The sequence below is a fragment of the Lemur catta genome, chromosome 3 (assembly GCF_020740605.2).
Source record: "Lemur catta isolate mLemCat1 chromosome 3, mLemCat1.pri, whole genome shotgun sequence".
In the NCBI taxonomy this organism is placed as follows: domain Eukaryota; kingdom Metazoa; phylum Chordata; class Mammalia; order Primates; family Lemuridae; genus Lemur; species Lemur catta.
Window position 1 is genome coordinate 108,819,145 of NC_059130.1, and position 27,149 is coordinate 108,846,293.

General features: G+C 45.6%; 2 protein-coding genes across 4 annotated transcripts in view; one reads left to right on the forward strand and one right to left on the reverse strand.

Moving 5' to 3' along the window:
- MACO1 (macoilin 1) overlaps positions 1 to 6,533 on the reverse strand; it is a 58,084-nt gene extending 51,551 nt beyond the window's left edge. The window contains exon 1 of the mRNA XM_045545944.1: positions 6,216 to 6,533. Coding sequence (XP_045401900.1) covers positions 6,216 to 6,295 — 80 coding nt within the window. The 5' untranslated portion in view covers positions 6,296 to 6,533. The remainder of the gene's footprint in view (positions 1 to 6,215) is intronic.
- An 8,800-nt stretch (positions 6,534 to 15,333) lies between these two features.
- RHCE (Rh blood group CcEe antigens) overlaps positions 15,334 to 27,149 on the forward strand; it is a 37,774-nt gene continuing 25,958 nt past the window's right edge. For 2 of the 3 annotated variants that reach the window (XM_045545946.1, XM_045545948.1), the window contains exons 1-2: positions 15,334 to 15,506; positions 24,233 to 24,419. In XM_045545946.1, the coding sequence (XP_045401902.1) occupies positions 15,359 to 15,506; positions 24,233 to 24,419 (335 nt within the window). In that variant the 5' untranslated portion in view covers positions 15,334 to 15,358. Of the gene's footprint in view, positions 15,507 to 15,932; positions 16,030 to 24,232; positions 24,420 to 27,149 lie in introns of those variants that run through there. The other variant, XM_045545947.1, reaches the window with a different exon arrangement.

Sequence of the window (27,149 nt, forward strand, 5' to 3'; positions counted from 1 at the left end):
TCTTATTACATCTGAGAAGATTCAAGCCTCGGTTAGTATTTCTCTATTCTGAAACAGGAATTCTTATTTTGGCCATAAACATAACACTCATTCTCTCTAGTGTTCAAGTGTCCTTGCTACAAGATAGGCAAAGTACTGACTTTAGTACTGAGCTGCTTATTTGGTTTTTAAAAGTGTTTTGAAGATGAAAAAAGTAATAATATAATTTAAAAACAGAGCAATATTATTTCTAGCCACTTCTCTGTGCTGGGCAGGAAATGGACCCCAAACAGCTCAAATGCATAAATGATATGGACAGATATACCTAAAATGGACTAGTTGCACCATTTTAATCACTAAATGCAAAACCTCTAAAAAGAAAAGGCAACAAGAGATAAGGCAAGGGATAAATTACTTCTGATGACACAATCCCACAACTCAAAGTGGGCACATCGTCCTTCAGGGCAGCAGAGAAAAAATATAAAGGAAACAAGGCTAGTGCTATGAAAGGGATTCAAAGACTGGGGATGATAAGCACCTTGGAAGGCTGACGAGCTGAGCCAATTTGATAGCAATTGAATGTCAAATTAAAGACATAAAGCCTCAAAGAACATTGATTAAAAGTTGATTCAGTTTTTTAAAAGTTTCCATTGCCAGCATGCATATGCCAGGATGCAAAGTGAAAGAACTTGAGGAAAAAGCCACTCCTTAAGTATTTGAAGAAATCCACAATGGAAAAAAGTCTAATAAGGACATGTGTTTCTACTGTTGGTATGTACCGTTTTACTTATGCAGCTTGCTGGGCAGCCAACTTATTTTTCTTCTGGACTCAATTCTTGAAAAAGATCCAAGTAAAATAATTACGCCCAAGTCTAGTAAGCCTAGAGAATAAAGTAATCAGTGTATTTGAAGAGCATACTCAATTTTATGGAGAAAAGTAACCCAATTACAGTAGGTCACCAAATATGTTTGTGAAATGTCTATCTGCCCTCCAGACTCCACAAGACCGTAGCAGTAAAGTGGTATGGCCAAAAGACAAGATTCTGGAAATATAAGTGTTTACAGAACATGGATTGGGTCCATGATATATATACAGGTATATAACTAGTAGGAAAGTGAAAATAATAATTTATTAAGCCTACCATTAAAATCAACCTCTAGTGAGATTCAAGAGAGGCCATGAGGAATCAATGTGAAGAAAAAGGAGAGTATCACTGATAAACCAGGAAGCTTTTAAACAAGTAATCTGAAATGAATCACACTCCCTCCTTTTCTCCTCCTCAACCCAGCAGCAGTAATTTAAAGGGATTTTCAAAACACCTAATGAAACTAAACTGCCAAGACTGTTCAGACAAGAAGAATCATAATGAAACTTGGAGGAAAGTACTTTTTCAAAGGGAGTACTCTACCCTACTGGCAAAAATTAAGTGCAAACATTCCAGTGTGGCAGATTTTTAAAGTGTATTTTGTGGAAACCACAAATAGAAGGGTAAGCACTTCACTGCACAGGTTAGTGAAAACATTTCAATTTCTCCATTATACTCACCCTCTTCCCCAATACTCCTCTAAAACAATACAGAATCTATCACTTATGTCAGGTCCAGCATTGTTAAAGCCTATCAAGATTACCAACATGCTTTTAGGCTATGAGGTTGCAACACTGGTATCTGGGGTTTCAGTTGCAGAACACATGCACAATCAAGGCAGCCAAGGGTCATGCCAGCCTCCAGTGACTTGAATAAGCATAGCCCAAAGGAGTCTAAAACTAAGCTTAAAAAGCATCATTAAGGAGGCAGAGAAAAGCAGTCAAGTGAAATCTCTGGAGATGAGATTTAGACAAGGGTCTGAAAAAGGAAACTGAGAAGCTGAGAAGAATGCAAAATTTGATCATTTAAAAAAGTCACTTTCAAGGAGCACCAAAGACCAGAGAACTTTTCTCTGAAATAAAGATGGAAAAAGGTAACATATATACCAGTATATAACATATATACCAGTCCTGAGACCTTAGTCTTAGTTTTAAGGCATTAAACTTCAAAAACACGACAGTCAGGCACAGTACTATACTGCCTAAGCTTCAGGCAACACTACAAGCAGAATCCAGCACAGGAGGCAGGAAGTAGTCATAAATTCACAATGAAGGGGTGCTTCCTTCAACCACCAGTAACAAAGATATAAAATCATTTCCTGAAGCTTAAAACATATGCCTTACTTAAAATTCGTATTATACTTACTCGTGTAAGTAATAATTTTAACTGTAGAGACTTGGAATGTATGTGTACTTGAAACATAAATATTTCTGCCTGCATCTTCTACTTACCATAACTTATCTCATCTTCCTTTTATAAAGCCAATAATTCTCAGGGCAAAGGGAGTGGGGAGTCTGGCAGGGTGAGAGGTAAGGGTGAACCACACAGAATCCCCTTAAGGCTTTTAAAAATGACATAGTACCCCCAACTCCACTTCACCTGGAAAATCACTGCCTGCAATGAGATATTATTGTTGGGAGTATGTGGGGGTGTGTGTGTGTGTGTGTGTGTGTGTGTGTGTGTGTGTGTGTGTGTGTGTGTGTGTGTGTGTGTGGAAGGCAGACACAGGGAGAAAATCAATGCCAGAAAACCTGAGGACCTCGGAAATGTAAGAGTTAAGTAAAGCTTTCACTGTACTTTCTCATTAATAACTTATTTTCATAATTTTCAAAGTATTTTCATATCTATCTCATTTGAGTTAGAAAATACTCCCTCACTTGTTGGCAACTGTCTACATCATAAAATGTCACAGGGCAAAATACAGCTGTTAATTTGTCAGGTGAACCACTAAAACAGTAAGCTAAAATTTAATACAACAGAAATATTTTTACTTGAACAGAACTCAAAGTTCTTTGGAACCTCTAAACCACTGTACAAATTTAAGAGGGCCTACTAGACTATAAACACCTTGAAGACAAGGTACCATGTGTTTTCCTATATCTTCCATAATTCCCGGAACAAGGTAGGTTCTTAATGAACGGAATGGACTAGGTTACTTAATTTACTCACTCAATATTTATTGAACACTGAATGACTACTCTGTGTCAGACTCTGTGTTGGTTCAGATTTTTAAGAAATTACATTGAATTTTAGCCTTAATAATATAAAAGACCAGATTGGCCTGGGGGCAGGGAGGAAGATCACCCATTCCTGTTTCCTTTCTCTTAGTCTTGATTATTAACTTGATTGGATTAACATATTTCTGTAGCATATTTTAATTTTCAAATGATGTATAAATGCAGATAACATTAATATAATGCCTAAAATTAATTTTCTTTTTATCTTGCCCCGAAACAATTCCGACACAGTTATGATACTGAGAGTAAGTATCATTTGACAGTCACCTCAGTAACAGTTGTTGGACTAGAGCCCATGATTAAAAGTGTCTCAGCAACAGGATTTTTTAAAGCAAGACGAAGCAGCTACTGATCCCTTGCTTTGACTACTCCACTTTCATTTACAGTTGTAGCAAATTTTATAGTCTTTCCTGCCTTCTTAAAGAATAAACCACACATGTTAAACTGTGATGGCAACAACATGGTAAATAATATTTGTATACCACACCAGGATTTATAAAGAGTTGCACAAACTGTATGTAACTCCTTTAGTCCTCAAAGCTCGTTTGACAGATGGGAAAACTGGGGTGCAAAGTTGTGGAACCCCTGCCTATCCAAAGCAGCAGAGCTGGGATTTTGAGTCTGAACCTGGATCTCCTGATTCCTGCAGTCCTTCACCATAGCTGCCTCCTTCCTATGCCAAGGCTCAGAAAGTTGTACAGACTGAGAACATGAAAATAATAAGTCCATGAAAGGTTTGGCTATGAAACAGTAGACAGTGGTTATCAAAACTGTCAACACGGCCTCAGAAAAAAAACAAAGGTCTCTGTTTAATGAGACCAAAATTGGCCAGATGTTGAGAAACAAAATGGGCAATAAATGGTGTAAAACACAATTTAGTGTAGATTTCAATTTGATAATCACCACAAATTTGATATTCAGGAATCCTCAAACATCCTCATTTGTAACTAGCCCACTCATTCTGTTTGCTTTAGAAATAACTGGAAATTTTCTAAATCTCTTTAAAAACAGAATTGGAAAAAATATTAATATATGATCTTATTCTTCAGTCCAATACTCCATAATATAAACTAAGCAACAGATAAGTGGATTGAAACATTCATTTGATATATGATGCTCCAACCAGGAAAGACAGGTAGAAATATGTTTAGGTCTTTCATTAACTTTTGACTTAAAGAATGCCAAACAGAGGAAAGCAAGCAGATTTAAGAGCTAAAGTATTGGTTTTGTTGTTTTTTTTTTTTTTTTTTCAAATTTTACAGATGAAGCTCTGAATAGGGCATACACTATTACCTTTTAGGGTAAGAAAATTTAAATTCCTAAGACCATCAGTAAAATAATATATCTTCATGAAACAAAAAAATTCACTTCTTCAGACTGATTCACACTGATTGAGTGGCTACTAGGACGTAGGTAGTAAACTAGGCATATTTGTTCAAATACGAAGAGAAGTTGAAATACAGCAGGAAACATGTAAATAACATGAGACTTTCAATCTTCTTGCTGTAAATGGAGGTACCTCATCTTATGCTAACTGTAAATAGCAGTTATTCAAATGCCACAGTTGTCCTAACTCTACCAACTGTGTTTGATATGCTTTTTCTACTCTTGTATCACCAATAATGTCAAGTTGTTCAAATCTGTCAATAGCCAGGGAAAAAAGCTTTCTTTTTATTCAAGAATTTATACTGTGTGTAACTTAAACTAAAGAGATCTTTCCTCCACCCACGAATATTGTAGGAAAAATTGTTTGCTTTTACAGTTTTAGTTAAAATGGTCGGGTTTATTAATTCAGCATGAATTTCGGTCTGTTTTACTCACTGCTGTATCCTTACAGGCTAGAAGAGTGCCTGGTACATAATATATTTATTGAATGAATGAATGATTCCTATGATCTAAGGCTCATCATATGAGGATGTATCCGAGAACTTTTTACATTAACTAACTTCATAATGCTTTGAAACTTGAAGAAAACCCCCAATGTTTCCATTGGTCAGCTGCTTGTGGAAAGCAATCATTCCACATGTGTAAACAAGAGCATGTGCAAGGTGTACAGTTATGTTAGGACAACTTGGGTGTCATCAGCTACCTCATGTATTTCTCTAAATCCCACGGCTAGAAGAGCAAATTGTAAAATAGCATGAGGACTCAAACCTATGCTGAGAATTCTCCTTTGTAGACTAATTACTTCTCCACTGAAATCTTCCTTTATCAAGGCAAGTACCATTTAGAATTAACATTCTGAGAAGAACCAGAAAATAACAGTGGTCCACAAATTCGACTTAGGAAAGCTATGATAGTCACCAAATTGCACCGTGAACCTGTTGTCCTTCTCTCCTGGAGGACTAAATTCAATTTCTATTTAAAGAGACACTGCTTTTCTTTTGAATGAAAAAACAAAAAAGGTTCAGAGAAAATCCCTTTTAAAAGGTTCAAAGAAACCTGTTTGAATTGTCAAAATAATGTTTCCTGAGAAATTGATCATCAGCCCCTTCGGAGTCTGGAGCTGGGCCACAGGGCATGATTTGTGGGTATCAGTGTCAGCCCTCGGTGCCAACTTTAAGATCCCATATGGGAAGTAGAAGACGAAGGGACAGCACGGCCCCAGGCCAGTCGGCCGGCGGCAGCTCGGGGGGACCGAGGGGCCACTGTCTGCTCCCAACTTTGTCAGCCCCCACCGCCCTTGCATATGGTCCACGAGCCTCCCAGCTCAGGCCGGCAAATTCCCAGGCCAGAGCGGCGCTCGGGGACCAGCGGCGGTCAGTCGGGGGTCCTGAGAGCGGCCCTCCAGGCCCAGCGGGACGGGCTGGGGAGCCGGAGAACGCAGAGTGGGGAGGGGGCTCGCCGCCCCTCCCCCCGGCAGGCCCTGGCGCTCCCAACGGCGGCGCTGCGGCTCCCTCAGTCCGCGCCCGCCGCGCCCTCCCCGCTCGGCCCGGCCGGCCCTCGCCACGCCCCGCGCCCCCGGGGCGGACCCCCGGCGGGCCGGCCAGCCGCTCCCCCGGCAGCGCTCCTCAGGAGAGCCCACGGCGCGGGCGCGCGGCCTAGTCGGGGTTACATAACGGGGCCGGGCCCCTCCGAAGCCGGCCGGGGACCGCGGGGCCCGCGCCCGGCGGAGGGGGGCGCCGCCGCTCACCTGCCATAGATGCCCTCGGTGATCCGGTTCCGCTTTAGGGGGCGGCGGAGCTTACTGCAGTCGGCGTTCCGCCGCTTCATCCTCCCGCTGGGGGGCCGAGTGCCCGCGCCGCCGCCGCCGTCTCTCACCTCAGCTGCTGCCGCCGCCTGCCCGCCCCGCGTCGGGCCTGGACTCTACCCCTGGGGCCGATCACACAGACATGGAGCCAGCACCCGGGGGGAGGGGGTGGCACGGGAGGGGGGGCTCAGAGCCTCCTCCGCCTTCGGAAACAAAGAAATGACAATTCCGGGGCCCGCCCGCCCAGCACCAGAGCCGCCTGCCCCGCCTCCTCGGCTCCGACGGACGGCCCGTGGGACCAATCGAAGGCGCCGCTAAGCCGAAGCCGGCCAATCCCAGGGCCCGCTGAGGCAAAACGGACTCTAGAACCCGCCTCTTTGAAGGACAGAAGAATGCGCCAATCATTATGGTGTCTGGGTCCGTGGCTGGGCCTATCAGAAAAGATTTAAATAGAGGCTTATAAATAGGCCCTATAAATATAACATCCTATATTATGCCTAATTGCGAAGGTATGCTTCACTATTGCTGGGTTGCGTTTCATTGTATTATAATCCATGCTGGAGCATACCGTGCTGTATGGCATTGTAGGCACCGGTCTAGTAATGTATGACATCGGAGGCGCGGCTTTGCGGCATGTGGGGTTTCTGCGCTGACATGTGCTCCAGTCAGCCGCGTCATTATGTAAGGGAGCGTCCAGGAGCAGCGCCGGGGTCCTTTCTGCGGACGCTGGAGCGCTCGGCCCGGCCAGCCGCGTCAGCGCGCGACGGGGGTACGAATGACAAAGCAAACCCCTCACACACACATACACACACTCGCACACACCCTGCCAGCTTCCCGCGACGTGGTGACAGCGCTGCCGCCAATCGGAGCAGGCGCGGGACTGGGCCGCAGCGACCCCGCCCCGGGCTACGTCACGGGGCGGGGCCGTGGGTGCGCGCGACGTCGCGCGGGGCTGCCGGGGGTGGGTGTGTGGGGCGGCGCGGCCCGGGCTCCACGTCTGCAGGCTGGGCTGAGTCCGCAGGACCCGAGAGCCCGCTGCCGCCAAGCATCGGCCTCTGGGGTGTTGTCTGCCCCTGGCCCGAGCGGAAGGCCGCTCGGCGGCGCCCGGGCTCCTCGGAGCCGGGGACGCCCGGCCTGCGACTCTTCTAACCTAACGCTCACGGAGCGCTGATTTTGCGCCAAGCACAGTGCTGGGTAATTTGCGTCTATTTGCTCGTTTAGTCCTCGTAACTCCCCTGCCACGTAGGTATGGCAAAATAACAATTAGAAAAGGCAGCAAAAATGTTCTTAAAAATAGAAAAAGAAGAATGTATCTCCGAGAAAACTGGGAAAATGTAGAAAAGTAGCCAGAAAGGGAAAAAACACCCACGGGGTCTCATCACCTTAACACAAACACTGTTAGCATTTTATTGTATTTCCTTTTTTCCTAGTTTTCCCCCGTGGATGATATTATTATTAACTTGAATAGTGGTCATGCTAGATATTCAATTTTGTATTCTGTTCTTTGACATAAGCGTTTTTACATATCATCTGGAGACTTTATAAATATTTCTGATGGTTACAGAATGTCTTACCAAGTGGCTTTACCAGATTAACCCCTCAACAATAGGGCAGTTAGTCTTCCAGCATATTTTTAAAATTTCCCAAGATGTCGATGCCATTTTGTTTTGTCCTGGTACTCTTTTTTTTTATGTTAATTTCCACTTTTTATTCAATTACTTTTAAGGTAAAAACAGGCAAAACAAGCAATTTATTTACAAAGGATCCTTGCTAATTCCTTTGAATGAGAACCCATATGTATAAGCCTTCTTTATAAAGCTGCAACTTTGTCTTCTCTCCTTCCTGTCTTTGCTCCAACACACAGCATCTCCATGTGCTTCTAGTGTGTGGTTTCTTGTGTGGCACTTATCCATCCACCTAGATGAAAAGCTTCTTGGGCATCGGATCCATACCCTGTAGAGATGCAGTTTAGAAAAATGGCAAGAGTACCTGCTTTTTCAGACCAGGGTTGAAATTCCAGCTTGGCCACTTACTAGCTTAGACAAGTTACTGAATGTCTCAGAGCCTCTGTTTCCACTCAGGTTTGTTTTAAGGCTTGGAGGATAATGAGCTTTCAGAGCCAGGTATGCAATAACTGCCGTTAACAGTATTCTTATTTTTTATCCTTCTCCTCTACTCCAGCATGTTGATAAAGTGGCACTGGGTGGCCAAGGGTAACAAAGTCTGTGAGCTCAGAGTTTCACCAAGGTCTGCCCGTCATTGAGAAAGGATATGAACAGAATGCTTTGCTTCAAGCAGCAGAAAAAGCCTTCAGATGGTGGAAGATACAGGCAAGACCCAAATCAATATGGTTGGAGGCTTGAAGGCATTAGGGAGGATAGGTACATGGTAAGGTCCTGGCTCCAGACTCTTTGGGGACCCCAGACCTGAACATCCCTCATCTCTGTGACTGCAAGGCTCCACATTACCTGGGCCAGAGATGAAGATAGTCAGCTCCATGAGATTAGGGCCATATCTGTGATCTTTTCCTCTCCCTGCTGTGTCCCTGTTGTCTAGGACAGTGCCATGGCACTGTGGAATGGACAAGTGAGTAATCCAGAGAAAAGATGAGGGAGGCCCTGGGGACATATCCCAGCTTTCTGGAGCTCCCTGACTAGCCTGCCATCAAGTAGGTTCCTGACAAGGACATCCCATGCTGTGGTGGAAGTGTGGAGCAGCTGGGAGCAGCAGAGGGTGTGGCTGAGAGTTACTGTTAGGCTCCAGGGCACATGAGAGCAGAGAGAGGGCAGAGAGAATCTCAGGGTGATGGCCTGAGAAGCAGTCTGAAGGTCTGGAGGTCTGGGTTCCAGTCCCCATTCAGATGGCAACTCACTGGTGTCCTTGGTTGAGTCACCTGCCCTCCCTGGGCCGAGATCCCCTCTGGAGGTGCTTCTGGCCCTGTGTTTATTTTTTTTAATTTATCTCATGCTTTACTTTCATTTTCATTTAGTTCAAAATATTTTTAAGTTTCTCTTGAGATTTCTTATTTCACCTATGTGTTATTTAGAAGCATTTAATCACCAAATATTTTGGGATTTTCCAGCTCTCTGTCTGTTATTGATTTCTAGTCTAATTCCATTGTTGTCTGAGAGCAGACATTGTATGATTTTTTTTCTTCTTGTAAATTTTTATCTACTTATTTTTATTTGTATAAATCCATAGGTACAAGTGCAGTTTTGCTACATTGATGTATTGCATTGTGGTGAAGTCAGAACCTCCAGTGCATCTGTCACTGGAGCAACACACATTGTACCCACCAAGTGACTTCCCAACACCTACCCTCCCCCAACCCCCCCTACTCCTCCAAGTCTCCATTGTCTATCAAGCCCTCTGTTTAGAAGCAGGTCATGCTAGCTCCATTTTACAGATGAGAAAACTCAACCGAAGGACAGGCCAGAGTAGGACTGCCTTCTCCATCGTCTTCTCTTTCACTCCTCCAGACCCAGCTCTTTTTTTCTGGGCCCGCCCTAGTTCAAGCCCTTTGGGCTCTAGCCAAGTGTCAGCCTTCCATTCTGAGCCATGAAACGGCCCTTTGGGATTCTAAGAGCACAGAACTGGGCTGGGTGAGGCAGGCCTCCTGCCACAGAGCCCAGCTCCCCACATTTCCCCCACCAATCAGGAAGCAGAGAATATCAGCAGTGGCCATTTGAAGGAAAATAATTTGATTGCATTCAAAAGACCAAGACCCTGACAGGGATTTGGGCCTGTCCCTCCTCCTGGGACTTTCTGATGGGAGGATATGCACTTGGGATTCATCTGAGCTCAGGACAGCCCTGGAGGGGAAATCATCACACCTTGTTTCACAAATAAGGAAATGGCATTCCCAGCTCCTTCAACAGATTCAGTCCCCTCAAGCTCGCCAGGCAGGGCTGGCAGGGCCAGCGGCCTTGAGCTTTGTTCCTGGCCCACATAGAAAAGTCCAGACATTGGGAAGGCCACCTCTTACACACGTGCCTGTGTCCCCTAGAGAACCATGTTAATGGAGGCTGTTCACTGTAATGTTTAGAGCAGGGACTTTTGGAAGAGGGCTATTCAAACAAATTACCACGCATCCTTACGGTGGGAGTCAGCGTATCACGGGGGATGATTACACACAGCACTTTCCATTGCAGTCACTGCTCCACGTACCATATACATTCTGTTTTAATCCTCAAACAATCCTATGAAGTAGAGATTATTACTGGCATCATATTACAGATGAGGAAATTGTGGCACAGTGGGCTTAAGTCACTTGCCTAAGGTCACATAGTAAGTGACAGAGCTGGGATTCAAACCCAGGCAGTCTGCTGCCAGAGCATGGGCTCTTAGCCACCATGCTATAGTGTCGTAGAAAGAATTTCCTGGCTTGGAAACTGCTCGTGATATATTATGCATGAAAAAAGCAAGTTACCAAACAGTATGAGCTGTATAATCCCATTTTTGTAGGGAAAAAAAAAAAACAACAAGGCATGAATCCATGTGGATAGAAAAACATTTGAAAGTATATACACACAAAAGGTAGTGGTGGTTTTTGGAGATATTGAAATCATGAGTGCTTTATGTTAGCTTTCTACATCTGTGTATTTTCAAAGTTTCTATAGTAAACAGGCTAAGCTTCTGTGATATTAATAATTGCTAACATTTATGGAATGTTTTCTACACATCTGACACTTTATGCATGACCTGATTTAATCTTCACAACAGCCCTATGAGATGGACATTCTGATTTTCTTCACTTTACAGATGAGGAAACAGGCTCAGAGGGACTGTCTCACCCAAGGACACATAGCTAATAAATTGCAGAGCCAGGATCGAACCCAGGTTGCCTGACTCCAAAGCTTACGTGTGTTAAATGAATGAATGATTGACTTAGCCACGCTTTAGCCAGGCATGCCCAGAGCAAGATCACACCCTTGGTGTGGACGTGCTTCCAACCTCCTACTTCATTGGTCACTGCCTGTGACTGAGCTTGACTCAGGTGAGGAGGGTGTGACAAGTATTCTTATAGAGTCCTGTATTTACAAAAAGGCAGGATTATGCCTGAAAGCTGTGGGCTTTCCGACTTGACTCATCACACCTGGAGGAAACCTGGCCTCTTGGACCAGAATGCTTTGGTCATAGCACCACTTGCCCACCTTCATTTCTCTAACTCAGGTTGCCAGGCATGCTGACATATTTTCACGTTTGTAATAACCCTATGAGGAAAACAGAGCACATCGCCTTATTTGACTCATAAGGAAATTGAGACTGTGGGTGATTTAGTAACTTAGGAGGCAGAATTGCAAAGTAGTTAATAGCACAAGCCGTGGTGTTAGGTGGATCTGGGTTGGGTCCCAGATCTGCCATTTATTAGCTGTGTGACTTTGGGTACTCAACATCACCTCTCTGAGCAACAGTTTGCTCATCTGTAAAGCAGGTGCAATAATGCCTGTACTCACAGGCTTGAGGGGAAGATGAAATGCGATAATGTATGCAAAAGGGTTGGTTCAGTGTTTGGCATGCCAGAAATCGTAGCTGCTATTTCAACAAATATTTACTGAGCGCCTACTATGGACTGAGCGCCTAGTGCTGAGGATACAACAGTGACCACAGCAGTCAAAAGTCCCTATTCTCTTCTTGCTGAGATTCTTGTAGGGGAAGACAGACAATAAACAAATACACAAGTAAAAAAAAATACTGTGTCAGTATCTATTCTGTAATAGTAAGTGCTACGAAGAAAACTGAAAGCTGGGGGCACAAGAAACCCGTGTTAAAGGGAGGGGAATGGGGCTTGATCCAGCCTTTGTTAACAGGGCAGTCAGGTAAAACTTCCCTGAGAAGGGGACAGTGGAGTACAGATATGGGGATGTGAGGCAGGAGCAAGCAGGTACAGATGCTCCTCGGCTTAGGATGGGGCTGCGTCCCGATAAACCTGTCATAAGTTGAAAATATCATAAGTCAAAAATGCATTTAATACCCCTAACCTACCAAGCATTGTGGCTTAGCCTAGCCTGCCTTAAATGTGCTCAGAACACTTATATTAGCCTACAGTTGGGCAAAATCATCTAAAACAAAGCCTGTTTTATAGTAAAGTGTTGAATATATCATGTAATTTATTGAATACTGTACTGGAAGTGGAAAACAATGGTAGTGTGAGTACTTGAAGTATGGTTTCTACTGAAAGTGTGTCACTTTGGCACCATCGTAAAGTGGAAAAATCGTAAGTAAAAAATCCTAAGTCTGGTTGGAAGAGTGTTTCAGGCAGAGAGAATAGCAGATGCACAGAGTGCTTCTTTCCCAGCATTTTATTGTGAAAATTTTCAAACACCTACAAAAAACAAGTTGAAAGAATTGTACAGTGAAAAGCCACACACCTCCCAGCTACATTCAATAATTAACACTTTATTGTATTCTGTTTTGACATATCTACCCAAGATCCTCTGTGCTTTTTGTATCAAGTGACCTGTCTTGAAGATTTAGAGACAGAATATCTGTAACTGTAGTTAGAAAACAGGGGCCTTTTGCAAGACTCAGAGGGGAAGAGCAAATGCTCTTTGACAAATCTGTCTGCTTTTGACAATCTGTCAGGAGAGGCCAACTTCGGGGACACCTCCCTTTCTTGATGAAAGCCTTTCTGTTTAGCGAGGAGCTTGGCCTTCTTGTCAAGCAGTCAGTCCCTGCTGCTTCCTCACTGGGGCAGGATCAGGACACGCAGGGGTTTGGGGTGCTGCTCAACCAGCTGCCACCCACACTGAGTTTGCCAATGGGTACACACAACCGCCAGGCACAGGGGTTGACATTGCCTGGAAGTCTTTAGGGTTCATCTTGCTGACATCACCGGTGCCTTTGGGCAGGTGGGTGCATTTGGCTGCCTGCTTTATAGAGCCAGTGCTAGGCTCAGGCCAGTGGGGTCACATCTATTTATCCCCCTGTACAGGGAGTTCCTCTATAAGGAAACCAGTTTATAAGAAGTACAAACTGCCAGAAAGAGCCCAGAAATCAGAACCAGAGGTGACCATGAGGGGAATGGAGACATCTGGCCTCTGGGGGTCAGGGGACCCTCTCCATTATTTACTATTGGGGTAGCAGAGGGCTTAGAATCCTACTTCCCTAGACTTTTAGAACTGGAAGGAGACTTAGAAGTAATCTGGGCTAGAGTTAAGAGGTCAAACACCCAGGTGCTGAAGTCAGACTGTCTGGGTTTAAATCCCAGCTCCATCACTTACAAGCTCTGTGACCTTGGGCAAGTCACTTAACCTTTCTGTGCCTTGGTTTACTCATTGGTAACATAAGGCTAATAGTACTCACCTCACGGTGTCATTAACTAAGTTCATAAATGTAAAGTGCTCACTTAGAATAGTGCCTACCAATAAGTGCTTGATAAATGCTAGCTCTGAAAATGTATAAAGTAAAAGTAACCAATGTGTTAGTGGTTTGCAGCCAACTTTGTTCTATGTCTGTGCTAACATATTGTTATTATTTTATGAGAGTGGGAACATATTATACACACTGTTATATGACTTGCCTTTTCACTAAATGGCATATACTCTGCACAACTTTTGATAAACCTTAAAAGCATTTTCTTCTGTGTTTTTCTGCATACGTCCAGAACCGTCCTTTTGGTGGCAAGTTGCATGTCCTGTGGTTTACTTAACAAATCCCCTGCTATTGGACATTTAGGTTACTCTCAATTTTTTTCCTTCTATAAATAAAGCTGCACTGAGCAAGAAGTGACTGATGCCAACTGACTGTATGACATTGGGTATGACCTCAGCTGTGACCTCTCTGGTCTTGGTTTCTTCATCTAAAATCAAAATGACAAGATTCTACTGGGTGATTTAAATCTCCTGTGATCCACATGTGAATTGTTTCCAAGACATCTCTGACAAGTAACCGTCAGCTTCCGCTTGCATTACTCTAGTGACAGGGTGCTCACCACCTCACAGGATTTCACTGGACAGCTGTAATGGTCAATAAAGTATCCACATTCTGTCTCCCTGCAATTCCTAGCCTGGCTCTATTCTCTGGGGCCTCACACGTTCAGTTTACACTCAGTGGCCAGTGGTTGGGCCAGTATAGAAGATAAGGAAACTTCCATTCCTTCCTTCCTACTTTCCTTCTGCTTTTGTCCTTTCCTTTCTCCCTCCCTTCCTTGCCACTTATTTACCAGACCTTCTGCTAGGCTTGTGGATTGGGGCCACAGGGAAAGTAGGTTGCAGGATCGGAAGTAGATCCCAGGCCATAAATCCCATGCCAGGGGACAGTCCTCCACTGTGGGATGGGGGAGCTGAGGCTGGTGGTCTTCCTCCGATGCACTGCAGTGCTCACACTCCGGGCAGAGTCCTGGGCTGCTGTGTGAGGAGGTGACCAGAGGTAGGAGCTACTGCAGCCTGGGGCTGGATCAGGGCCTCTCCAGGTTTTTGCTAGAGCCAAACCCAAGGCTTCTTTCTCTTCCCCCACCTACCCTTAAAATGCTTAGAAACAAGTAGGTTTAAATACATTCAGATACAAGTAATTTCAACCGTGTAACTCGGAAGAGTCAGTTCTGTGTGGGTCCTGTCTGTATCCTCCCCAGGATATCCTTCTTTGCTTTCCTGTCATTCATTCATTCTCATTCAGTAAATTGTTAAGAGCTCACGGGGTGCCTCTCTGTCATGTGGTAAGGTTTTAAAAAAGAAAGCCCTCTCTGAGCCTCAGTTTCCCCATTCATAGAGTGTTGATCCCTTCCCTGCTTTTCTTACAAGGATACAGTGAAGATGAACTGAAGGAATGAGTAAAGAAGGATTACGAGTGGGTGTCAAGGGAATAGAATACCCTTTTTAAAACTGAGCACAGTGGACACCTGTAGCAGGAACGCAGCAACTGCTTGTTGAATGACTGAATTAATGTTGGATACATCCATGTCTTCCTCCTCCCCATCCTACTCTCTCTGCCCCCGTGGTAACTCCACAGACAGGCCAGCAGGGCCAGCCCTGCGGTCTGAGATAAGGCCTTTGGCGGGTGTCTCCCCTATCGCTCCCTCAAGTAGGCGTGGGGGAGAGGGGTGAGGCCTGGTGTTAGCGGAACCCCTGCACCGAGGCAGCCACAGGATGGGCTCCAAGTACCCGCGGTCTCTCCGGGTCTGCCTGCCCCGATGGGCCTTAGTGCTGGAGGCAACTTTCATTCTCATCTTCTTTTTTTACACCTCCTATGACGCGTCCCGGAAGGATCAGAAGACGCTTGTGGAGACCTATCGAGGTGAGAGTTCACTGGAAAAGTGGTCACAGAGGCAAATAGCAGGGCCAGGGCTGGGGGAGGATGGTGGTTCTCCAGGGGCACAGATATTCCTTTCCACAAAATCGCCAAGGAAAGGGATTCCCTGATCTTCTTTCACAGACTGTGCCAAGACCCAGCCAACAATGCAGGCTCTCCTTTAGGAGCAGCCTAGGCATCACCTCTTCTAAGAAGCCTTCCTTGATTTGTCAAAGCAGAGTGAGAGGCATCCTTTTCGGCATTCCCTGAATTCCCTGTGCCAAACGGTCTTCATAATTCTCTGTCTCTCTGCTTCCCCTACTTCTCCCTCCTTAGTGGCAAGGAATTTCATGTTATAGGGTTTTTGTCTTTTATTTCCTTTTTTTAGTCTTTCTTGCTCATTTCTATCCTACCTTTTTTTTTTTCTTTGAAGCTTTAGCCTGTTGCTTCCCTCCCCCCAGCCCACACCGCAGCCTCCTCACTTAGGGCTGGGCAGTCTGCATGCTGTCTGTAACTCTGGAGCCAGAAGGTACAGCCACAAGGGAGGGGAGGATGGTGGGTATTTTATATTCAGCTAAAAATATTCCCAGACTGTGATGAGACAACTGTAAACAAGACAGATGTCCACCGTGGGGTGACTTTGCTTTTTTATTGAAAAATTAAGATGAATTTCAAGCATCTCTGTGGGCTGTTACGTTATTTATGATAATGGATGGGCCTCCTTGAGGGACGTCCCTGAGACAGAGTTGAAGCTTCAGCCTGGCGAGTGCTTGCTTGTTCCTAAGTGATGTTAACTGACCAGTTAGCTGGAAGCAAAGGGAAGGCATCCTGGGGCCCATGGCAGTGGCAAGTAGGACAGATATGACTCGGGAGGGAAGCACCTACACCACTTAAGGGGCTGGCCCAGAGACGGACCTTCAGCACTAGACAAGTGAGATTTTAATTCAGTTCAATTTACTTTAATTCTTTTCAATCCAATCCAATCCAATCCAATTCATTCATTCATTCAGCCATTTATTATATCCAATGTGGGGTCCAGACACGTGATGGTTAGAGCTGCTATTTATTGACCACTTACTATGTACCAGTCACTATCCTAAATTCCTTACCTTGAACACTCACAACAACCCTATGAGGTGGGTACTATTATAATCTCCATTTTTCATATGAGGAAAGTAAGCACAGGGACATTGAGTGATTTGCCCAAGGTCTCTCAGCCAGCAAGGGCACTGCAGACTTAAATTTAGGCATCCTACTTACAGTTTCCATGTGCTTAGCCATTCTGCATCATGGCCCCTTTTTACAATGGAGTTGAGTCATTCATCATATAAGTAGTGGGTGTAAGAGCTACTATGTATAGCGTAGATTGGCTCCAGGGTCTGTGTTCTTCACCCCTGCACTGTGCTGCTAGCATAGATATGAAATGTCCTTGGAAACTCACTTTACATTGGAAGCACGGAGGAGAGCCCGTACCCCAAGCAGGGGACATGATGGTGTCAGCGAAGGGTTCTGGAGGGAGGTGACTGCCCAGTCGGGTCTTGAAGGCTCAGGAGTTACCCGTGGGAAGCAAGAGGGCCATCCAGAGTGGGAGCCAACATGTGAGCACACACTGGAGTAACGATGTTCACTGGGGCTTAACATTGCTCTGTTCCTGGAGCCTAAAGAGGGAAGCAGGGTGTGATGGGCCTGCCGGGTTGAGTAAGGAGTTTGGCCTTCATTCTGCTGACCTGAGGAGGAGAAGGAGTGTGACAAGTTTGGGTTTGGGTTATAGAGAAAGCCGTGCCAGGGCTGGTGTAGGGGATGGTGGAAGGGAGCATGACTTGAGGAATGAGACCAGTGTGGAGGCTGGTAGTGTAGTATTGACCAGAGGGCTTCAAACTTCTGATTGTGCACGCACCATTGTTTGAGCATGCACCCCATTTATATACTGAAGTACGACTGCATTAATATATTTTGTACATTATCACACATACACACAAATTAGAAAATTCAAAAGAGAACAAAATGAAATGTATACTAGTTTCAAGTTACTAATCATAATGGTGTCAATCTCCAGGCAAGGTCCACTGTTGCCAATGACAGTAGTAGATGCAAATCTACTCCTCAGAGTCTTCTGGATAATTTCAAGTTGTCTTGGGTGACTTGTCAAATCTGATTAGATTAACTTTTTCTTTTTATACCCTCGAATGTGACTTACAAGGAGAAGTATCACTCTGCTCTTTCCTTTTTTGTCACTTGGCTGCCATTGTTGTTTTGCCTCCAATCTGTGCATTTTTGCAAGAGTCTTTTAAGCCATTAGTCCATTTTGTAAAGGTTAGTTGAGTTAAACTTAGGTAATGCAATCTGTCAATACTCTTAATCTAATCTAGTCCGTTGATTATTCAAACCTGCCCATTCTAAAAAGACATTTTTGAGACAATCAGGAAATCTCTGAATATAGCATGAATATCATATGATATATAGAAATTATTGTTAATGTTGCTAGATGTCATAAAAGCATGATAGTTTTTTTTAAAGACTCTATCTTTTAGAGAAGCATATTGAAATGGTGTGATATCTGGGTTTTCCTTTATGCCAGAAAAAAAAGAGAAAAAGTGGAGAAGGATAATAAAAACAAGAGAGGATTCATGTGACAATTATCAAAGCTTGGAGATGGGTACATGGGGTCACCAGGCTGTTCTCTCTGCTTTTGTGGATGCTTAAAATTTTCCATAATACATTTTTTTAAAAACCCTGTCATTAGTTGTAACGTGACAAATATAGAGAAACACATATCAAACCCTTCCCAATGGCCCAGTATTTCCTTCCCAGTGGCCCAGTGGACACTGTCTTAGTCCATTTTGTGTTGCTATAATGGAATATTTGAGGCTGGGTAATTTATAAAGAAAAAAGAAGTTTTATTTGACTCCCGATTCTACTGGCTTGAAGATTGGGCATCTGGTGAGGGTTTCAGGCTGCTGCCACTCATGGCAGAAGGCAAAGGGGAGCCAGAGTGTGCAGAAATCACATGGTGAGAGAGGAAGCAAGAGAGGGAAAGGAGGTGCCAGGCTGTTTTTAGTAACCAGCTCTTTCAGGACCTAATAGAGTGGGGAACTCACTCACCACCCCCGACCGGGAAGGGGATTAAGCTATTCGTGTGGGCTCTGATCTCCAGGACCCCAATACCTCCTATTAAGCCTCTACTCCAATCTTGGGGATCAAATTTCAACACAAGATTTGGAGGGGATGAGCATCCAAACTACAACAGACACCTTTCAGAGCAAGGAGACGTGAGGCTATCTGACATCGTGAGCAAGTGAGGGTCAATCTGAATATTAAATACTTGCAGAGTTGCAAACTTCACCAAGTTCCTTTAGTGGTAAAATAGCCTAGATCAGTGGTTCTCAAAGTGTGGTCCCCAGACCAGCTGCCTCAGCACCCCATGGGAACTTATTAGAAATGCAGGTTCTCAGGGCCCAGCCCAGACATACTGATCAGAAACTCTGGGGGTGGGGCCCAGCAATCTGTGTTTTAACAAGCCTCTAGGTGATTCTAATGCACATGAAAGTTTGAGAACTCCTGGTGCTAGATTAATTCAAATCTTGCCTCAGCATCTTATTAGCTGTGAGACCTTGGGAAATTATACAATCTCTATCAGATGTGATAGAACTTTTTCATTAAGTTACTGAAAGGATTAAAAAAATCAACACACATAAATACTGATGAAAAAAAGTGTTAGCTTTTATTATTAGTAAACTTTAATTTCTTATTTTTTACATTAAAAATAAATAAAACTAGAAGTGCTAATATTTTCTTCCAGCCACCCCTGCTGATTGTCTTTGGTGTCTTCTGAGGCATGTATTCCTTGCTCTAATGAACACTAGTCTGGATGATTGATGATGAGGCCAAATGGGCCGGGGCAGTGGAGGAGAAGCAAGAAGTCGATTCCCGAGATATTTAGGAGATAAAATCAGCTGCACTTGGTGCAAAGAGGGAAGAGTGGAGTATGGCTGCAGATATATGATGTGACATGTAGAGGCACCAGCTCCAGAGATGAGAGGCACAAGGGCAGGGACAGGTTGTGGGGTAAGTGAACAATGATATGTTCAATCTGGACTTGGAATTGAGCTGCCTGAGAGATGCTTTGCTTAGGGGAAGCAGAGTGTATCAGTTATCTATTGCTGTATAACAATCACCCCAAACTTAGTAGCTGAAAATAGCAACCTTTTTATTTACTCATGATCATGATTCTGTGGTTCATTCAGCTATTGGGCTGGGCTCAGCTGGGTAGTTCTTCTGTTGGTTTCTCCTAGGGTCACTCACACATCTGCAGCCTGGAGGTCTGATTGGAGCACGATGGCCCCAGGTGGCCTCATTCACATGTTTAGCAGTTGGTAGTTCATTAGGGGCCATTACTGTAACAATCTACTGCCACAAAGAGCTAAATGAGGGCTGCCAAATTGGGGGACCATCTTGGGCCTTGTGCTGTGGATACCACCCAGTGGCACTCTTCCACCCTCACATTCTTCAGAGGCAGGGAGAAGTGCTCCTAGAAGACAAGAGGGATGTTCCCAGGGACATGTAAATACCCCAAACCCTGGCACCTTCCCCATCTCAGCCCTGGGCTTCCCCTTTGGGAAATCTCTTTTTCTCTTCCCAGGCTGTTGCAGGGATGAAAGTGGGTGGGGCTAGAGGCTGTGGGGGAGGAGGAGGCAGTGTGGGGCTCCATGGATGGCACCAAGGTCTTCCCAGTCAGCAGTGGGGAGCACAGTATGGAGGTCAAGCCTGGAGCCTGGGGGACAAAAGCTGGGTCTGGCATCAGAGATGTTAGTCCTGAAGTTTCTGCAGGCCAGAGGGAGGAGCAAGAGTGGCGGTGGCACAGATCCAGAATCACAGGGGCACCAGGCTGGAGGAGGCAGCTGCCCATGGAGATGGACTCAAAAGGGCAAACTGCTATTATCTAAATGAACTCTTTGCAAGTGGACTCTTTGTAACAGGCCTGGAGAAGGAACAGTTTTGCCTAAAGTCAAACGCTAATAAGTAGCAGTCATGGGGTAATAGCTACTAACACTCACTCACTATGTACCCAGTGCTGGGCAAAGTGATTTGCATGAGCCAGCAAGCTCAATGCCCACAGCAATCCACGGAGCAGGTGCCATCGTTTCATGCCCATTTTAGAGATCAGGAAGCTGGGACACAGAGGTGGAGCCAGGCTCTGAATCCTGCCCACCTGATTCAGAGACCCACACTCTTCACCATTACACTACATATGCTACATGGAGAGGCAGGATGGTACAGAGGTTAAATCCACATAGTTAGGCTTCAAGTCCTGCCACCATTTATTAGCCAGGTGACCTGGGCTAGTTATAGTAATAGCACCTCTCTGTGCTTACCTTTCCCCATCCCTCCCATGGGGACAATCAATAGTACCTACTGCACGAGGTTGTGGGCTGTAAGGCACTTGGAACAATGCCCGGTATGGAGGGCACCCTCTGTGTGCCTGCCTTTACAATGATAGTAATTATTGCCTTATCTCCCATGGCTGGACTCCCAGGTTAGACTTTCTTTCTCCAAGTCATGGGGCTTGCATAAACTTTTCCTGAAGGCCTGCTTTAGACTGTAAAATTCCCCTCTGGGGCCAGTCACCAGGGGCCCCTGTAGCACATCCTTATCACCCCTGAACACCTTAGCATCCATCAGCTTATCAGACCCGTGACTGATGTGGGTGCGGACCAGGCTCTGAGAGGCGGAGACTGCCACAGTGGGGCTGCTCTGAGCTGGGGCCCAGCCCTGGGGCAGGGCCCAGGTAGGGAGAAGTAAGAGGAGCAGGTATGAGCCCAGAGCCCCAGGAGGCTGGGAAAGGAAGTGTGAGGAGGCAGGAGCCTGGGGAGAGGAGGCCTGAAACAAAATGTTATTTCCTGATCAGTCTGGGGTGCATGGGCTCTATCAACAGCTCTTGGAAACTGCTGCCCTAATTCCATCTTGTTGGCTGAAACACAATTCCTTCCTCAGGGATAGCATGCGGCCTTGGGGAGCAAGGACCTGAGCTCTTATATGCAGAATTGGGGCAGCAGGAGTGTCTGATAAGGTCCCTCACCCAGGATCCTCTGACTTTCTAATCTTTAGGGCCCCACCTCTGCCCTTATCCTGGTGACTCTCCTCTCCCCACCCTCCTGCTGGCCCCCTCCTTGGAATATTCCAGAGCTGTAAGGGACTTAGAGAGTATCTAGTCCAACTCCTGTGTGTTACAGATAGGGCAACTGAGGCCCAAAGAGGGCAAGCGGCTTGCCTAAGGTCTTTTATAGTGAGGTGAGGGGAAAAAGAACTAGGGACAGCCTAGCCTATGGAAGGGCACTGTTCCAGAAGTTCAGAGCTGGGCTCTGCTGGTGGTGTGCTGTGTGGCCTTGAATAAGTCACAGGCTCTCTCTGGTCCCCTTCTATAAAATGGTAGGGAAATGGAGGGATCTCTTTACTCATAGAATCTTCAGTAAGTCCGGACCCTATGCATATAGTATTGCTGCAAAATGGCAGATGCATTTTTGTTTAACTATGTTTAATAAAAGGTTGAATTTGAATATCTCCAGTGGGCCATGCAGTCTCCAATTGGCCACAGGCCTCACTGCTCCCAAATGTGCACCTTTATATACATATTTCCTCCTTGGCTCCTGACGGAATTTGATCCCAAGAGAACCCCTGTACAAAATGTGCCCTGACCAGCCCACCCCGCCCCACTCCTAAGAGGAAGCCAGCAGAAGATGGAAGCATTTCCTGCCCTCCCTCCCCCCATGTCAGAGGAGGCACAGAGAGTTGAATCCTCCTTAATGCCCACCTCTCTCCCACTCTCCAAATCCCCAGATCCTGTTGAGGTCCTTAGGGGCCTCCTATATCCTGATGCTGTCAGATTGATTTGGGAATATCCACACCCACCCAAGTCCTATGTGTCAGACCCTGCGTATGTGTATTTTTCAGTGGAAGTGAATTTAAATGGACTCTGTAAATCTGAGGGGCTTTCTGAGACTTTGGAGAGTTCTGACAATCAGAGCTTCCTCATTATTATCCAAATCAGGGCTGGAGACCAGTGGCAGGTGAGTCCTTATTGCTGTCATTATCATAATGATGATGAATTGCCACCGTTTGCTGAATGTTCTCTATGTGCCAGGTACTGTACCAAACACTTGAACAAAACATTATTTGCTTCAGGTTTCCCGGCTCCCCCTGAGCTGGGTATAATTGCTCATGAGGAAAGTAAGCAGTGTACAAAGCCACAGGGCCATGCAGTTGAAACATATAAATTATCATTTTTATAGGTCAACATGGTCAACTGTTGGCAATCTAATAAGGTTTAACCTAATAACGCATGATAAAACTGGGATCAGACAGAGCTGTCTGAACTTGAAGCCCATGCTTTTTTCCTTTTTTAAAAAATTATTTATTGTCTACACACTGGTTGCAGAAAATTTAAAAACTGAAAATAAGAGAAAGTAAAAATCTCCCAAACTCAGACACAATATCTGTGGGAGAAAAAAAAAAAAAGTCCTTCGAGATCTCTCTCCAGGCATTTACACACGTGTGAAAAGGGTTGGTGTTTACTGAGAAAACAGCCTTTACTATTCTGAGTAATCACGTGCATTACACCATTTGACCCTGGCAACCAAATGAAAGAGGTATGATTATTTCTCCCACGTAACAGATGAGAACATGAAGAGGGCAGACAGTCAAAGGCCCAGGCCCCAGCAGACAATCGAGGTTTAAACCCTGGCTCTATCAGCTGGGAAGTTACCTAACGCCTCTGTCCCTTGGTTTTCATATCTGTAAAATGGTGATACTGACAGCACCCACCTCAAAGGGCGGTTGTGAGAACGAAACAAGATAATCTATGTAAAGTGATTAAAACAGTGTTGGCACATGGCAAACACTTAATAAGTGTAGGCTGTTATTAAAACTCAGAGATGTTAAGTAACTATATCAAGACAACACAGCTAGAAAGTGCCAGAACCTTGATTTGAACCCAAGTTTCTCTAGTTCTGGAGACCAAGCTGTTAACCGTTTTTCAAAATTGGAATTAAAGTGCTCACCTTTTCCCTTTGCTGGACTCTCCCTGCAGTCAGGTACGTCTCCCCCGCTCACCTGCCACAGCAGCCCATGCTCAGGGTCTGAGGCCAGGAACAGTGAGGGCCGCCTGGTGTTTTCTGCTGGCCCACCAGGTCCCCCAGAGCAGGTGGCAAAGGGAGAGAGAGGTTTTCTGCAAAGATAATTTAGTTCTCACCAACAGAGGCACTGGGGCCTGCCCCTCTTTCCTGTGTGACCTATGCCAAATCACTCAGCTGCTGTGGCCTTATTTTGCCATGTGCCTGACCAGGGGGTTGAACCTGATCCTAATAACAGCAGCAATTACCTTATATACTAAGTGTCAACTATGTGCCAGGCACAGGTCCTCATGCTCTACACCTGTTCATATCATTATGTTTAATAATAACAATAATTGCTACATTTTCTGAGCACTCACTAGGGGCCAGGCCCTGCCTTAAGTGCTTAACCAGCCTTAGCTCCTCTAATCCTTACCTCGGTATGTATGTGTTATCCTCATTATTCAGATGAGAAGATTGAGGCTCAAAGAGGAGAAGTAACTTGCACAAGCACTTGTAAATGATCGCAAATGTTCCTGCCAGCTGCCATTCTGTAACACTCTAATCACACACCACCCCCTGCCTTGTCTGCTTCCCCCTTCTTCTCGCCCTCTTTTTCCCGGCCAGCCTTCCAGGATGTCACCGTCATGGCTGCCCTGGGGATGGGCTTCCTGGCCTCATCTTTGTGGAGATACAACTGGAGCAGTGTGGCCTTCAGCCTCTTCTTGCTGGTGCTCGGGGTGCAGTGGGCACTCCTGCTGCATGGCTTCCTGGAAGACTTCTCTACTGGGAAGGTGGTCATCACACTCCTCAGGTACCCGGATGGTGGCTGGATTGCTTTTGGGTCCTTGAGGGAGGGCATGGAGCTCGAGAGCACAGGTCTAGAAGAACTGGGATATCCCCTTCTCTTTCTAGCACCAATACCATGCAATATCTAGGGCATCCTTACACTAAAAGATTATTCATTATTTACCTAAAACCCAAATTTAACTGGGCATCTTGTATTTTATTGGTCAGTCCTACTCTGTGATATCACAAGGGGTCCAAGTCTATATAGCCCTCCCTACATTTTTTAAAAATTATCAATTATGATTTTGTAAAGTTACATCAGTTCATAGAAAAATTAAGAAAAAGAGATTAGACAAAAAGAAATAGAAATGTCACACCCAGAGAGACAGCCTCTTGAAAAGGAAGGACTCTTAGTCCATAAATGCTGGTGGTAAAGGAATAGCCAGGCCTTCGCTTTCCTTAGGTTAACTGTGATCCATGTGGACGCGTTTGTTTCCAGGAGAGGCTAAGAACCAGCAACACTGACCCATGGTGCCAGAAGCCAGGGTAGTGGTTACTCAGGCAAGGAGGTGGATCTTGATTAGGAAGGGGCACAAAATAAGCTTATGGGGTACAGAAAATGTTCTCTGCGCACTCGATAGGAGGAACGAGGTTAACTTTTTCCTTAAAAGTTACATTTTTGTTTTATACAACTCTGAATCTCTGTCCTGCCCAGATGATGGTAAATCCTCATCTTAGCCATCTTGGGGACCTCTCCAGGCCACTCCAGCCTCCCCTCTGAGCCCCTGCTAAACCTCTGGGAGTGGCTGTTGAACATCTCTCCATGAGCCAGGCACTGTGCCAGGCACTTTGATAGCCACTCCACAAATATTATTTTGTTTAACTCTTCCAGGTGGGGGCCTACTGGTATACAGGTTAAGGAAATGGAGGCTCAGAGAGGGAAAAGCACTTGCCTAGGGCCACACAGCTCAGTGGTGAAGCTGGCTTCAGCTTTTAACCACCTGTATACCCTTCCCACACTCTCCAGAGTGGTCATACATGAAAAACAGTCCAGCCAGCTGCCCACTGGCCCTGTGCAGGGGGGGACTGTCCACATTTTTCCCTTTTAAAAGTTTAGAGGTAATCCCCACGTGGATTCAATAATCCCCGGTATCCACCTGGGAAGTGGCAAAGGGCACTCTGGGGGAATTCTGACAGTGGTGGCCCTGGTCTGGCATTTCTGCTGCCTTGACTTAAGGTCACACTAGCCTTCAGCCTCTGCACCGTGGCAGTCTGGAGCAGAAGGCGTCTAAGGGCTGTTCCCTTCTCCTGTCCACAGGGACCTGTTTGTTTTCCACTCAATCCCGGAAGACAAGATGGGGCCAGCTGCAGCCTGAGTGAACTCCCCTGCCCCACCCGTGACCCCTGGACCCTCCTAGCTGTGCCCCTGCTGAGACTGGCTTTGCAGATTTGAACAATGGGCTCCTTCCTGACCAATCCCAGCCAGGGCAGGGCTGGCAGGCAGTGCCCAGGCCTGCCTCTGGGGACAGGGTCCTCTCCTTTGGCCTCCCTCGGGTCTGCCCGAGTCCCTTCGGGGCAGGGGCCTATTTTATTCAACTTTCCCCTCCTTTGTTTTCTTTACATACTAAGAACTTGGTAAATGGTTATTCAAACAAAAACGAAAATAAAAGGAGCCTTAAAAGTCTGATATTTTAATGCTGTATTTTGAAAGGTCCAAAAGGACTCTCCCTAGAAGGTAATAGCAATACCAACCCCCCTTATTGCACTTGACATATGTCAACTCCCTTCGCCCTTGCAACAGCTCCAGAGGCATTGCCTCCACCTTATAGATGAAGGTACTGAGGCACAGAGTGGTTAAGTAATTTGTCCAAGATCACACAGCCAGAAAGTGTCTGGATCAGGATTCCAGCCCAGGCAGCCTAGACTCAAGACTGCACTCCTCACCACTGCACTGCACTGTCTCAGCACCTCCCCGGTGCCAGGTGGCACTTACGGTCTGAAATACCACAGCTGACACACACACTCCTGAGTTAAGCCTTTGTCAATGAAATGAACGGTCACTTAGAAGGCGCATTCTGTCTAGGCATGATGGAAGGTGGGAACCCCTTATTCTAAATAGTTCCTGGTCCTTACAAGGGTGCTTCCCTGTGCCCTTTGCCCTTCTCTGACCACCCCTCTGAAGTCCTTGAGCCTTAAGCAAGACACTATGTCAGCTGGGGAAGCTGTGTCCAGACTTCAGAGCACAGACTTTGGATCCAGGCCAGCTGGGTTGGAACCTCACATTTGTCATCAACTGGCTGTGTGGCCATTGCCAAAAATTCAAATTTTCTAGTCTCAATGTCCTCTTCTCTAAAATGGGGCTGTGAGGGGGTAACCTAGCACCATTTTACAGAGGGTCTCTCAGAGGATCAAAATTTAAATGAGGTGATATAGTTACAAGCCTGTGTGCATAATGCTCAATGAATCATTATTATCATTGTCACTATGGTGGTGGCATTATCATCATTAACTCCCAGGGGGAGGAGAGAGACTAGAGCAAGGTGCTCAGGGGAGAGTGGATGTCCATAGATTATCCAGCTCAGTGCCACCTCCTCCAGGAAGTCATCCCTGATGATGTCAGCATTGCTCTGTCCTTCCAATGAACCCCTCCAACCTGTGATATCACAGATCACAGATATTCTTAGTCGACAGTCTCATGGTGTAAGCCCTGTCTGCCCAGCTGGATCATAAGCACCTTGAGGACAGAAGTTGTTTG